The 15313-nt window shown below is 48.7% G+C and overlaps 2 protein-coding genes across 2 annotated transcripts; one reads left to right on the forward strand and one right to left on the reverse strand.

Moving 5' to 3' along the window:
* Nucleotides 1-1129: 1129 nt before the first annotated feature.
* On the reverse strand, nucleotides 1130-9416 carry Sprtn (SprT-like N-terminal domain). The gene is made up of 5 exons (XM_041649541.1): nucleotides 8904-9416; nucleotides 8114-8213; nucleotides 7220-7348; nucleotides 5398-5665; nucleotides 1130-4603 (listed from the first exon to the last, which is right to left on the reverse strand). The coding sequence occupies exons 1-5, from the start codon at nucleotides 9122-9124 to the stop codon at nucleotides 3834-3836; spliced, it is 1488 nt and encodes a 495-aa protein (XP_041505475.1). The 5' UTR covers nucleotides 9125-9416; the 3' UTR covers nucleotides 1130-3833.
* A 120-nt stretch (nucleotides 9417-9536) lies between these two features.
* On the forward strand, nucleotides 9537-14780 carry Exoc8 (exocyst complex component 8). Its single transcript, XM_041649540.1, has one exon. It carries the CDS (start codon nucleotides 9661-9663, stop codon nucleotides 11809-11811), a length of 2151 nt encoding a protein of 716 aa, XP_041505474.1. The 5' UTR covers nucleotides 9537-9660; the 3' UTR covers nucleotides 11812-14780.
* The last annotated feature ends 533 nt before the right edge of the window (nucleotides 14781-15313 follow it).

Raw genomic sequence — 15313 nt, forward strand, 5'->3', positions numbered from 1 at the left:
GATGGCTTGTCCAGTGTGCGGAGGAGCCACCCTCCCATCTTCTACTTCTGGCCCCATGGTGCAGCTAACAAGTCACTGTGGGTCCAGGTTATTTTACACAAAGGAAACCAGATGTTGGTTGCAGGTTTTTTTGAGACAGGTTCTCACTCTGAGACCAAACCATGTAGTAGTCCTTCTGCCTGGGTGCTGGGATTACATTCTTGACCTTGTTTGTTTGCATAAGAGGTTATATAAATGTGTATTTATGAATTTAGTTTCTGAGACGGGTCTGTGTAGCTCTGGCTGGTTTGGAATTCAGAGATCCATTTGCCTCAGCATGCTGGTATTAAAGATGTGTACCACTTGATGGATTATTTAACATAATATACATACACAAAAGAAATCTACCTTAAGCCAGGCAGTGGTGGCACAGGCCCAAAGCTACAGAGAAACCTGTCGAGAAACTAAAAAACAAACAAAAAACTATCTTAAACCTTTAATAAGACGTCTGACTCTTAAAGTTGTTCTCTTGAGTGCATGCATGCACGCGTGCACGCATGCATGCACGCGTGCACACACACACCACATAAAATGTGTAAAAAAACATAGGATCAGTAAAGATTAAGGGTTGAAAAGAAATTTCCAAGGCTTCAAGTAGCCAGCTTTGAAATGAATTTCATCTAAACATCTTGGGCTTATTATCTACAGCAAGGCTGAGAGCCAAGACAGCAAATGTGTGATCTGATTCCCGTACGTGCTGGGCGCCCTGGTTTGATGAGATAACATCCCCAGCCTCTGATGTCTGCTCTGCAGAGTGCACATTCAGGAAGGGGTACTTGCCATAGACAGCTTCCCAACTGATCTAACCTTTTACTTTGTATCATTCTACTGACCATGGCTATCTTCTCTAGTCTATGGAGATTATAACCCAAACTGAGTGTGGACTAATATTCTGTATCAAGGAAAGGGGAGGAAAGCCCGGATGATAACAGCATAGCTGTGGTGGTGCAGCCAGGGTAGCCCGCCTAGGTGATCTTAAGAGAGCACATCAGGCTGGGGATGCACATTAGTGGTAGAGCACTCAACCAGATACAGATACGGAACCACTTCCACCCTCAGCTCCTAAAAATCAAATCAGAAAGACATCAACTGCTTTACATCAAAACATTCTCATTTATTTTTAAATTCTGTAAAGTTTTAAAAAAATACAATCTTAGAGCTTTGGAACAATGAAATAGGATAAGGTTTTAGTGTTTCCCATTTACCTCAGATCCCAGTTAGGATGTGTGTACACAGTTGGCCAAAGCCAAACACGGTTTCTCATGTTGCTTTGTTAACCAGCATGAACTGGGAGGTTTATATAGAAACAGTTTATATAGAAACAGAACCTACGGCTATGGCCCTACAGTGGGGAGCTGAACCAACTTGAGCTCCACTGAGAGGTTAGAAATTTGCTTTCAAAGGGAGAATAGGAACAAAATGGAGCATGTCTCACTGATAGATGTAAATAATAATGACGGATACAGGGACAACTATTCTTAGGGGCAAATCTTCTCCAACAAGTGTGGGCTCTTTTCTCTCCGGCATTTCAGAACCTGATGTTGCCTCCCGACTGAAGCTGGGTACGTGCTATGCCCAGCTCCTCCTCTTTCCCTTCTGCCGTGTCACCTGGGCACTGCACAGATGCCTGGAGGAAAAGCAGATGTAACCCCACTCTTATGCTGGATGGTCTGTCTGTGTGCACTTCTCCTGCCACCGACCCACACTCCACCTCAAAAGCTGGTCCCACAGGATGTGCCCAGCTACCCCATGCCTATTAAGGCCCTTTCCTTTCTTTAACAAGCTAACTCAACTCACTAAAAAACTGCCAGGGTGAAACCCCATGCCAGCACTGTCATGTGGTGCACTGAGATTGATCTGCATCTTTCCTCACTGAGGAAATAGCTCCTGAAAGGGCATGAACTGCACCTCATTTACTTCATGGCCCTAGGGTTTTATGCAGTGTGGCTGAAAAAAATATTTAATTGCCTACAACCTATTAAATTGGTGAAAATGTGGCATATATTCAAACAAAACTTTAGTAGCCATTTATCTATAAACATTTAATACTACTTAACTTCATGCTTTAAGAAACATCAAAACTTGTTATCCAATCTGACAGGCTAAAGATCCTGTCAAGAATGCTGAAAAGCTGACACTTGCACACTGCTGGCAGAGGAATTCAGAGTTTGGCAGAGCGGAACACAGACACCCTGCGACAGTTCCACTCCTGAGTGGGTGTTGTCAGCATAACTTAGCCCTGCACTGGGATACTTCCAATGGTTCAATAATACTGGGGTGAGGAGAAAACTTCTGGTATCTTTAAATTCTACATAGGAATGAAAATAACTTCTACACATAGTAACAAAGACACTACCTTCACACTCTGGTAAACTGTACCTTTGAGGATGGAGAGGCTAGCACTATAAAGGTACAACCACAACAGGACTTCCCCATCCTCGCCAGGAAGGTAAGGGAGAAAGATACAGTGGAACACCAGGCAAACCAGGTTCACCCACATGCTCCATCATTTGTGCACCTTACAATGTATAATGACCTTGTACCAGAGTCCACAAGGTGGAGGAACAGCCATGAGACAACTGAGCCAGGTATCTGTGTTCCCTCTGCTCAATACGGAAAGATGCAAGAACTTCTCGGTGCTCAGGCAACAGTGCATTTGCTTCTCACATTGGCGCGGGGTTCACAGTGCTGCTTCCAGACATTTCCCTGCTCTCCAGGGAATTAGGCAGCTTTGTGAGATGTTATCCATCAGCTACTTTTTAGCACCAGGTTTTAATTAACCATTTACTTAAGTGCCTATCAAATATGGCCTGCAGAACTGAGTAACTGTTCTAACATTCCAAAATAACTGTACTATATATTCTTTATCTACTCTAAAATTTGCTGCCACTGCTTGACAAAGATGGGATGGGAAAAAAGAAATGTTTTTTTTGTTTTGTTTTTGAGACATGGTCTCACTATAGCCCAGATTGGAACTTTAAACTTAAGCCCAAGCTGGTTTTAAACCCCACAGCTATCTCCTTGCCTCAGCCTCCCAAATGCTGGGATTTTAAACACGAGCTATCATGAGCTAGAAAAACTTCAATCCAGGAGGGTCTTTAAAAATCTGCAGCCACTTTTTAGTAAAGCTGGGACAGATTTTATATATTATATATTAAACTTAAAATATAAATTACTGAAAATAGAAGTCTTTAAAATTCACTTTCACCTTTATATAGAAAGTAAATTCTCTTAAAATATAGAAAGCTTATCCAACTGCTATGTCTTTGAAAAAAAAAAGAAGAGCTCTGAGTACTTTGAGAACAACTACTACGCCTCATACTGTCCGGACAGAGAATCTGACGTCATAAAGATTAACATAAATTCAAGGAATAGACCTTGATATTAAAAGTATTCAACGGTCAGGACTCCTGATAAGACTGTCTTGAGACTATACAAATAAAAATAATTCTCTAAAACCTACAAGAGAAAACAAAAGTACCTAAAACCATACATTGATACTGGACAAACCGAGCCAAAGTCCAGGTAAGGCATGGGTGAACATGAGCACTTTGACACATTCTGAGACAGTGGCTCCCTACATTACCCAGAGTCAAGGGCTTAAGGATGTTCCCATCTCAGCTTCCTGAGTACCTGGGACTACAGGGACATAGCACCACACATACCCGGATGGAGATGCAGACTACAGTCACTATGTGTACATAAACTAGAACGCTGCTGGTGTAACAAGTCAGACTGTAACCCACGGTCCTTCACCACCATAAGTCAACAGATGGCGTGGGACCCACTGCATTTCAGACTCTTCGAGGTCGGAGATTGGTTTTGTTGCCTTCCAGGCAGCGGTCCAAGTGCTCATTAATCTGCGACTCCAAAACTACACTCTGACAGACGGGGCAGTTGACCAGTCGTCGCTGAGTGCATGAGCTGCCTGAGTTCCCAACTGTGCTGGCGGCTGTGGGCCGTGGGCTATTCTGAGGATCACCAGCACCACTCTGCGTCTGCTCCTTCATGATATTATCCAAAGCAGTCCTGTTCTCCAACCGGGGCCGCTTGTTTGGGAACTGGTCTTCAGACCCTCTCTCCTCTTGGGGTACGGCTGCGGATGTCACAGTCGCAGACGCTACAGTTGCTGACGCTGAGGCCACAGCTTTGGAGGCATTTCTCAGGGATGCTCTGGAAGGTGGAACCTTTCTCTGAGAACCGGATGAGGCTGGATGCCTGGTGCAGTCCCCAGTGGTCCCACTCTTAACTGGGGATCCATTCACATTTCTGAAAGCCTTTTGGTTGGCAACAGAGACTCTGGGGAAGTAGCTGCTCAGGACACTCTGGTGACTGGCAGTGGGAACAGGGGAGACCAGATGAGGCTTTTTACTTGGGAAACCATTCTGCTCACATTTCACCTCAGCGTTGGAATCGATTCTCAGGCCACTTGCTGAATGATCTTGACTTGAGAGACCTTTGGCTTCATTAACCACGTATGAAGTGCTCAGCTTCCCAGGTGAAGAGCAAGTGCTTGTCTCTCCAAGAACATACCCTTTGCCACTGAATGGGATGAGCGGCTTGTCTGCAAAAGAAGCAGACAAGACTCTTCTTGGACATATTGCCACATGACAAACACTGAGCAAATGGTAATTATCTAAACTGAAGGACTATTTTGTTCTAACTCAGATCTGTGCAGTAGTCACCCATTGACAAGAGAAGGCAAACTTCATTAGTCAGAGTCTTGCACTAAGAACAGCAAAGATGAAGAAATTATAAATAGGAACTAAGGAATGTTCCCAGTGCTTAGATTCCTCTAATCTGTTCCCTACTCACCCAGCTTCCCAAAAATTCAGTCCCTCCGCACCAGTTCTCCAGTCCCCTGACTTCTCAGCATTTCAGATTAGGAACTACAGCTTGGCTCTTGAGGGGACCCCAAACTGACACCCTTGCAAGGGGAAGCATCAACTTCAGTGACTCCTGGCCTCCTCAGAGCTTCTCAGGAAAGGAGCAGCTCCTAAGGACAACATGGACAAATGCAGGCCAGAATCCTTTCCCATCCTCCCCGGACACCTTGGCAGAAGTCACTAAGATAGGAAGGGCTGGCTTAGTCAGGACTCACAGTCTGAGTGATGTTAATTCAGTTACTGTTTTCAATCTGACAGTCATTTGCCTTGGACTTTCCCTCAGATACTGTAGATGGAGACCGGTTCACCTTTCCTCCCTTCCACACAGAGCAAGCCACACTTTCCCATCACCACTCTGTATGCTTTATACCTGAAAAGAACAGCCTTGCAACCTTAACCTGGCTCCCCAACAGGCAGCACTGTCCATGCACTAGCCAGGGTTACAGAGATGGGAGGTGAAATGGAGAGGTACCTTTGTTCTCCACTGCTGATGCTCGCTGCTTGCCTGGTTTTGCCTTTCCTCTGCTTTTCTTTGAATAGTTCTCTGGCTCCTTGATTTTTATGAAAGTGCCTCCACAAGTTTTCTGGTGGTCAGCCCACCAGTAGTCATGGGCAGAGGGTGCCCTGTTGGTCGCACGCTTCAAATAGCCATAGTAGGGCTGTTTGTGCTGGCAGGGCCCATTGCAGCGCCACCAGTGCCGACGATACTCATCCACTTCGTCATGGAAAGTGTGGTAGACCTGGGCAGAGGGGAGTGGCCAGCAGTCAAGACACAAGTTAGCCCTCTACAGGGCTACCCAAGAAGTCTTTGTGTATGTGTGTGTTTATTAAATATTCCACTTCTCAGGCATTTCTATTTTGTGAAAGACAGCTACTATATTTAGTTTCTTTTCAAAAGTTCACTTTAAAGGGACACATCTGATAATTTACAACTTCCTAATGTACATAGATAACAGCATATAAAATGAGAAATTTTGAGCCAGGCAGTGGTGGCGCACGCCTTTAATCCCAGAACTCAGGAGGCAGAGGCAGGCAGATCTCTGTGAGTCCGAGGCCAGCCTGGTCTACAAGAGCTAGTTCCAGGACAGGCTCCAAAGCTACAGAAAAACCCTGTCTCGAAAAACCAAAAAAAAAGAGAGAGATTTTGGTGTGTTGGGGGAAATAACCATAAAGCCCACCTATGAATGCTAACTGTTTCAGAGATTGAACATTATCAAAATCTGAGACCGAGCCGGGCGGTGGTGGCACACGCCTTTAATCCCAGCACTCGGGAGGCAGAGGCAGGCGGATCTCTGTGAGTTCGAGGCCAGCCTGGTCTACAAGAGCTAGTTCCAGGACAGGAACCAAAAGCTACGGAGAAACCCTGTCTCGAAAAATCAAAAAAAAAAAAAAAAAAAATCTGAGACCGAAAAGTGGTTTACTACAGCACTGTAACAAGTCTGTAGCAAGGAGAAAAAGAGTTGGGACCAACTGGGAGGAATTTCTCTCTCAGAAGAAAGCATACACATTTCCTTAAGCATGAATTCCTAGAAACAATATAAACTGCTAAAGGGCTGGGCCAACAGCCTGATTCTTCCCGACAGAAAACTAAAAATTCCCACAGCACAGTATTCAGTGCTCAAGCTGTGCTAATACACTCCACACCCTTGCTCAAGGCCCCCAACAGCAGCACTATTGTCACCTCATTTCCATGACAACAGACAGTTCCAGAAGAGTTCTGCAGTTTAAGCAGGGTCACCAGTGTAGGAAGGGCACACCTCAGTCTTGGCTGTGGTAGCTCCTCCAATACTACACTGTCAGAACTCAAAGAACGTCCAATGAGGGCCTGTCACAGATGTGGGAGACGCTCCTCTAAGATGCTGATCTGGAGTTGCTGGAGCCATCTGTGGCCATTCTACCCATAGGGCCTAGACAAGCCCATTCATCACTGTAGGGTCCTTTTTAGAAAAAAATGTATTATTTATTTGCATTAGTGTTTTGCCTGCATGCATGTCTGTGTGAGGGTGTCAGATCTTAGAATTACAGACAGTTGTGAGCTGCCATTTGGGTGCTGGGAATTAAAGCCGGGTCCTTTGGAAGAGCAGTCATCGCTCCAGCCCTCTGTAGAACTCTTGTTCAAGGATGAAAATCTTCAGTTTACAGAATGAATCTAAGCATGGTAACTCTGAATGGCTGCTGCCTGGGGGCACAAACCTATAACCCCAGTGCTTAGGAAGCTAAGTGAGAATTGTGAGTTTAAGGTTAAACTGGTTTACTGTCTCCCCTGCTCCCGGAACATGTGCAGCTCACCATACCGTTATGTTGGCGCCTGTCAGTTGGTTAATGCGATGCATATGTTTACAGAACTCCGGGCCATGTCCTTCTCGGTCTTTATCATTATTAGTGACAAATAAGTAGGCGTGTATCATTTCGTGCAAAAGAGTCTGAAACAGAAAACCAGCAAATTAATTTTCTAGGGCATGTCTGAAGATGAAAATGCATTTTCTTTCTTAATTTAGGAGTCTTAGCCATCTGTAGGCCTAAGTACACAAAACTTTGTATATTCCAAGCTCTGCAGATCCCAGTGAACAATTCCTTTCAAGGAATTACACTTGCTCAAAAAGGCCTACTTACCTATGTACCAACTCAAACACTGACGGTTGATGACTCCAACCACATAAAAACTTTACAATTCTGATAGAGGAACCCACTGTAAGCAATATCAAAAGAGGATTCTGACAGCTCAGCAACATTATTATCACGGGCTCTGAATTCTGAACACAAGGGACTCCTGAAGCCATCATGGAAATGCCAATACCAAAAGAACAAACAGCCCAGGACTAAATGGGCACAAAGTATACGCTGGGCACAAAATGCTGCCTGCCTGTGATCCCAGCACACAAGGTTAGAGGATCAGGAACTTGAGACCAGCTTGGCGGCATTATCCCCCTAAAAAATATCTGGGTACATGCATGCCAGCTTGCTGAGGAGGCTGAAGCAAGCAACAGAAGCACATAAAACCATGGCCAACCTGGGTAACAGAGACTGCCTCTTAAAAATTAACAAAATATCCTGGCCAGGGAAAACCAGCCTGGGCTATCATTAAGATCTTGTCTTCACCAAACAAACAAACAAAAAACAAAAACAAACAAAACCCAAACAAATCCCTGCAAACCACTGAGCTGAGAACCAGGCTTATCAAAGAATACCTCTACAAGGTCCTTTCTGGGTCTCAGTTTTAGAAGGGGTTCACTGAGACGGATGGAACACATTCCTCCTCTTCCTTCATAGGTGCAGATCCCAGCACACCTGGAAAGCAATCACAACAATGGATTAGGTTCACCAAATCCACTGTTTGGAGAGTCAGAGGAGACTGATCAAAAGTAAACACTAGCCTGCCCCGGCGGAATACGCCCGTAATCCCAGCACTATGGAGGCAGAGGCAGGCAGATGTTCTAAGTTCCAGGCCAGACGGGATGCGTAGTGGGGCCCTGTCTCAAAAACAAACGAACAAAACGTAAAACAAAAGCAGAATCTTACCAGTTCGTATGCGGTGCACGGGAAACGTCCCTAAAGGCAGATGGCTTTCCTTAGGGGAGCATTTGGCTGCAGGCAGTAACACTTGCTCGCCCTCACCCACTGTCACCCAGTCAGCCCCACACAGGCAATGATCAGCAGGGAACGGTTTAGCCACCGCGTCGGCAGGGGCACAGGGTTGGTGTGAAGTGACAGCTACACTACATCTTCCCCTGCTCTACCGCAGGCCGCTTTCTAGGGGACAGGACGCTGGAGGAGAGGGGCAGATTGCTAGCTCAACTGGGGCTTCTCTGATTCAACGGGTGGCACGGGGATCCCGCTGGTACAGCACCGGGGGCCGTTAAACCCGGCCCGCTCTGGAGCGCAGGCACGTCTCCGTCCGCCGCGAGGCAGGGGACACCAACGACAACGCCGCCGCCTCGCCCTCCCCGACGTTCGGAGCCGTTCGTGGGGCGCACTCACAGTGTCATGCGCACACTCCACTTCACTTCCACCGCCTCCAGCTGCCCCCAGAAGAAGCGGTCGTTAAACTGCAAGAAGAGCGCCTGCAGGTCCGGGGTGGGGTCCACCAGCTCCCAGGACGCGTCCACCAACGACACGGGCTCCCGCGCCGCCGCGCGCCGCGCCACCTGCACGTCCCACTCCTGCTGCAGCCGCAGCGCTACCACCAGGTCCTCGTCCATCGCGCTACTCCCGCCCAGGCCACTGCGGAGACGCCGGTACTGCTCGCGCGGCGCACGGGTCTCGCGAGAGCTCCGGGGCTGGCGGTCGGACGCGCGCCGGTTCGCCTCGAACGCCTCGGCAGAAGCGGCTTCACGTCGTCCCGCGGACACCGGCTTAGGAATGCGGGGCTCGGGCTAGGGACGGCTGAGGGAAGCCAGCCGGCTGCCTCCTGAAGGCTCCTGACGTCCGGCGTCGCATGTCAGGTCTACTGCGCGTCCGAGCCGCCTCTGACTTCCGCACTGGCTCCTTCGCGCACGCGCCTTAAGGCGTGGCTGTTTGCGCGCAGGCGCTCCGCCGGCCCTCCGCCCCACGCGCAGGCGCTGGAGGAGAGCCTCGCCTCTCGCACAGGCGCAATGCGACGCTCAGCTCCGGCGCAGGCGTTCGGCTGTCGCCCCCGCCCCGCTTCCTCAGCCGTCTTCTCTGTGGGACTCGGGTGGGGCCCGGGAGCGGCGAGTGACAGCGACGGCGGGCGGCGGCCGCAGGACGGGGAGCAGCCATGTCGGACAGCGGGGCGAGCCGCCTGCGGAGGCAGCTGGAGTCGGGGGGCTTCGAGGCGCGGCTGTACGTGAAGCAGCTGTCGCAGCAGTCGGACGGCGACCGCGACCTGCAGGAGCACCGGCAGCGCGTGCAGGCGCTGGCGGAGGAGACGGCGCAGAACCTGAAGCGCAATGTCTACCAGAACTACCGGCAGTTCATCGAGACGGCGCGCGAGATCTCGTACCTGGAGAGCGAGATGTACCAGCTGAGCCACCTGCTGACGGAGCAGAAGAGCAGCCTGGAGAGCATCCCGCTGGCCCTGCTGCCCGCCGCCGCCGCGGGCGCCTCCGCGGCTGAGGACCCGGCGGGCGCGGGGCCCCGGGAGCGCGGGGCGGCCCAGGCAGGCTTCCTGCCCGGCTCGGCGGGCGGTCCCCGCGACGGCCCCGGCGCGGGCGAGGAGGGCAAGCAACGCACGCTCACCACGCTGCTGGAGAAGGTCGAGGGCTGCAGAGACCTGCTGGAGACGCCGGGCCAGTACCTGGTGTACAACGGGGACCTGGTGGAGTACGAGGCGGACCACATGGCCCAGCTGCAGCGCGTGCACGGCTTCCTCATGAACGACTGTCTGCTGGTGGCCACCTGGCTGCCGCAGCGGCGGGGCATGTACCGCTACAACGCGCTCTATCCGCTGGACCGCCTGGCGGTGGTCAACGTCAAGGACAACCCGCCCATGAAGGACATGTTCAAGCTGCTCATGTTCCCCGAGAGCCGCATCTTTCAGGCGGAAAATGCCAAGATTAAACGCGAGTGGCTGGAAGTGCTGGAGGAAACCAAGAGGGCGCTCAGCGACAAGAGGAGGAGGGAGCAGGAGGAGGCCGCGGCCCCCCGCGCGCCTCCACCGGTCACTTCCAAGAGCGGCAACCCGTTTGAAGACGAGGATGATGAAGAACTGGTCCCCCCCGAGGTAGAGGAGGAAAAGGTAGACCTCTCCATGGAGTGGATCCAGGAGTTGCCCGAAGACCTAGATGTCTGTATTGCGCAGAGGGACTTTGAGGGCGCCGTGGACTTGCTGGACAAACTGAATCACTACCTGGAAAATAAGCCCAGCCCACCTCCTGTGAAAGAGCTGAGGGCCAAAGTGGACGAAAGAGTGCGGCAGCTCACCGACGTGCTGGTGTTTGAGCTCTCCCCGGATCGCTCTCTGAGAGGTGGCCCAAAGGCGACTCGCAGGGCAGTGTCGCAGCTGATCCGGCTGGGCCAGTGCACGAAGGCCTGTGAGCTGTTTCTGAGGAACAGGGCAGCAGCCGTGCACACTGCCATCCGCCAGCTTCGGATCGAGGGCGCCACCCTGCTCTACATCCACAAACTCTGCCACGTCTTCTTTACCAGCCTGCTGGAGACGGCAAGGGAATTTGAGACAGACTTTGCAGGCACGGACAGCGGCTGCTACTCTGCGTTCGTGGTCTGGGCAAGGTCTGCGATGGGCATGTTTGTGGATGCTTTCAGCAAGCAGGTTTTCGACAGCAAGGAGAGCCTGTCCACTGCAGCCGAGTGTGTGAAGGTGGCCAAGGAGCACTGCCAACAGCTGGGAGAGATTGGGCTGGATCTCACCTTCATCATCCATGCCCTGCTGGTGAAGGACATCCAGGGGGCCTTACACAGTTACAAGGAGATTATCATTGAAGCTACCAAGCACCGAAACTCAGAGGAGATGTGGCGCCGGATGAACCTGATGACCCCTGAGGCCCTGGGAAAGCTCAAAGAGGAGATGAGAAGTTGTGGGGTCAGTAACTTCGAGCAGTACACGGGAGATGACTGCTGGGTGAACTTGAGCTACACAGTGGTGGCTTTCACCAAGCAGACCATGGGCTTCCTGGAGGAGGCGTTGAAACTATACTTCCCAGAGCTACACATGGTGCTCCTGGAGAGTCTGGTGGAAGTCATCCTGGTCGCCGTGCAGCACGTGGACTACAGCCTGCGGTGCGAGCAGGACCCAGAGAAGAAGGCCTTCATCAGGCAGAATGCATCCTTCCTTTATGAAACTGTCCTCCCAGTGGTGGAGAGGAGGTTTGAGGAAGGTGTGGGGAAACCTGCCAAGCAGCTGCAGGACCTGCGGAATGCATCCAGACTCCTGCGGGTGAATCCCGAGAGCACCACTTCTGTGGTCTGAGGCCCTGGTCTGGGGTGTGCGTGTGTGTGCGTGTGTATATGTATGTATGTGTATGCACGTGTGTGTGTGCACAGACTACAGTGCACTATCTGTATTTATATGACACTTTTGTCAGCACATTCCTCAGAGTCAAAACAGCGTACACAGTACCCTCGTAGAAACACAGTTAAAGGAGAAAAGAAAATGTGTTAAGTGCCCCCATACTGGAATATTAGAGCATAAGCCACACTTTCATACTAACTCCTTAAGGAATGCATGGTCACACCATGGCATTTCAGATTACCCTCCAACTTGAAACACACTTCTCACCGTAGGACATTCAGGAGCAATGCACTCTGTGCCACCTAGAAAAATATGTAAACCCCAGCAAAATTGTAGCTTCTTAATGGTCAGTGCTATGTAATGCATTGGCTTTATGTATTCCTTAAACTAATCCGTTTGGAGAGAAGACAGGAGTTGGGAAAACTGGTTTGGGATAGATTTGGATAAGTGGGTACCAGATTCTCCAGTGTTCATAGGTACATGGAAGTCTTCATAAAACAACTCCGCAGACATCCAAAAGATAGTATGTTCCATGGCTAATTAGCATCATAGTATTTCGCTCTAGTGCATCTTTCCGGGAATCACAAGGACTATGGTGAATTTTTAACATATTCCAGACCAATGAATTTGCTGCTGCAGTGCCTTTGCCATGTTCAGGAAGGGAAAGGCCCACCCCAAGAAGCCTGGCCGTGGGTGAGTGGCTGCAGGCTGCTGTGGGCCCCAGCCTGGTTTAGGAGCCACTGAGATTTAAGGTGAATGCAGAGCTCCTTTTCTGAATATTTGCTGGTAGTTCAAGGTCTGTGTAGATGAGGAGTTAGAAAAGTAATGCAAACTCACTGTTAAAGAATGCCTGCTTTGAGCAGATATTTGTTTTCTTGAGATAGGTTTCAGCCCAGGCTGGTGTCATGGGCTGGTTTTGTACCCAAGGAAGACCCTGAATTTCTAAATCTAACTCCACTTCCCAAGGGCTGGGGTTACAGGTGTTTGCCACCATGCCCAGTTTATGCCATGTTGGGAAACCCAGGGCTTTGTGCATACCAGGCAAGCACTCTACCCGCTGACCACACCCTCTGCCCTGATGGGTGTCCCTTTTTTTGTTTGTTTTGTAACTTAGTGGATAATTGAGGAGAGATAGATATGCCTCAAGCACAGGGAAGGGACCTTTTGTGACCCCTCCAATGCTGTGTTGCACTTTAAAACACAAGAGCCAGGAATGCCGATGCTTTTAATCGCTGCACTGGAAGCAAGAGGCAGGAGAGGCAGGTGTGCGTATTCAAGGCCAGCCAGGTCAACAAGGTGAACTCCAGGACAGGCAGGGCTCTGTAGAAAGACCCTGCCTCAAAAGCAACAAAAAAAAACAACTTTTAGGAGAATTGCAGGTTATATCAGATTGTTCAGTAAAGGAAAGTGTAGGCGAGTGGGAGCTAGGCTTGTAGAATGCTCTGCTCTATGCTGATATCTAATGTTCCTATAGTAGAAAGTGTTTTCCAAGACCTGCTTACCACAGCTTCCACCTGTGGCTTGTGTTCATGATGCTGTTCTTATACCACTGCTTCTAAGGGTTATTTCTCCTCTGAATACAAAAGATAGTGTTAAGACATAAAATTGTGTAAAACCTTAAATGGAGGGCTGGAGAGATGGCTCAGAGGTTAAGAGCATTGGCATTTCTTTTAGAGGTCCTGAGTTCAATTCCCAGCAACCACATGGTGTCACAACCATCCATAATGAGATCTGCTGCCCTCTTCTGGCATGTTTGGCCACATACAGCCAGAACACTGTATACATAATAAATAAATAAAATCAAGAAAAAACCCAAAATCCTTAAATGGTTTCTGCAGTGATTTAGGGCTATAAAACTCCTAGGCTTAGTTAACTCATTTCAGACCAGACCAACATTTTTATTTTTATTTTTTAGCTCTGCGTACTTAAAAAGTTGGAAATCACCATTGCTGATTACTTTTTTCTATGTTAGGATTTTTTTTTTTTTAAACAGGGTTTTTCTATGTAGTCCTGGATGTCTTGGAACTCTCAATGTAGACCAGGTTGGCCTTGAACTCAGAAATCTTCCTGCCTCTGCCTCCTAAGTGCCAGGATTAAAGGCTTGTACCACTCTGCTGAGCATAGGGTTGTTTTTCTTTTTTTACATGACCATAACTGATTCCCAGCCAAACAAAAATATTAATTTAAGATCATTGGAAATTTGAATTTCATAGAATTGTGCGGTTGTGGTGATTATTTGGTGCCTCCTGAAGTCTGACATACGGAATGTTGTGTGTGAATACAGCGCTGGGTTCTGGGGAATGGAAAGCTGTGCAGAGAGCTGTAAGAATGACTATTTCCCCACATAATAAATCTATGGAAATGGAAGTAGAGAATTTTATTCTGCTAAGAATGGGCCAATGTGTTCCTCAGTATAGTAGAGGGAGTCTGGCAAGTCTGTGTTCCTGGGAAGCTGACTGGATCCACCTTGGGTGCCAGACACCAAGCAAGTTCTAAAGCACTGGCACGGTGACGGTGGCATTCGTTCTGACTCCCCACTTGAACATTAATTACCTTTTCTTGTTTGGTTCAACACTAACTGCATAGATCAGGAATTACAGTGGGATTAATTAAGGTTGGAATTTGGTCTCTGATGAAAGCCTCCTGACACTTAAGTGCTCCAAGTCCTTTCTGTTCAAGATGCTGCCTGTCGATAGATTCCCAGCACTTTCCTCCTGCACCTTGATTCTCAGCTAGGATTGGAAGCTGGGGCTTGCTGTTGAAGACGACAGCATTGCTGTATACTTCGATATGCTGTAAAATGACATTTTCTAAACTGATAAAATAAAGCTTTACAATGTTTTCACACCGGATGGAATTGCTACTGTAACATTCAATTTGGTTATTTGTCTGCAGTTATTTTGATAACAGGATCTTGCTCTAGCCCTGGCTGGCTTAGAACTGTCTTTGTAGACGATGCTGGTATTGAGCTCAGAGATCCTCCTGTCTCTGCCTCCAGAGTGCTGGGATTGTAAAATGTGTGCAGCCAGCCACCACCTGTCTGGCCAGTTCTATTTATATTTACTCAGTATTTTTTTTTTTTTTAGGTTTTTCAAGACAGGGTTTCTCTGTAGCTTTGGAACCTCTCCTGGAACTCAATCTGTAGACCAGGTTGGCCTCAAACTCACAGAGATCCACCTGCCTCTGCCTCCCAAGTGCTGGGATTAAAGGCATGCGCCACCACTGCCTGGCTTTATTCAATATTATGTTTTTATTTATATGGAGAGGACAGAGAACTACTAGATTTTAAATATTGTGCATACTGTCAGAATTGAGAATAAATAGTTTAAGTCTTGAGGGTGCTGGAGATCAAGCCCAGGGCCTTATGCTAAGCAAGTACTTAAAGCAACACCCAGGGTCCTAGAAAGCCCAAGGTTTTTAGGCTATCCTTGAGTGGGAAATTTCAGATGTACAAATGAGA

Source organism: Microtus oregoni, unplaced genomic scaffold (assembly GCF_018167655.1).
Source record: "Microtus oregoni isolate MIOR12 unplaced genomic scaffold, Mior012 000004F_ref0000308, whole genome shotgun sequence".
NCBI classification, from domain to species: Eukaryota; Metazoa; Chordata; class Mammalia; order Rodentia; family Cricetidae; genus Microtus; species Microtus oregoni.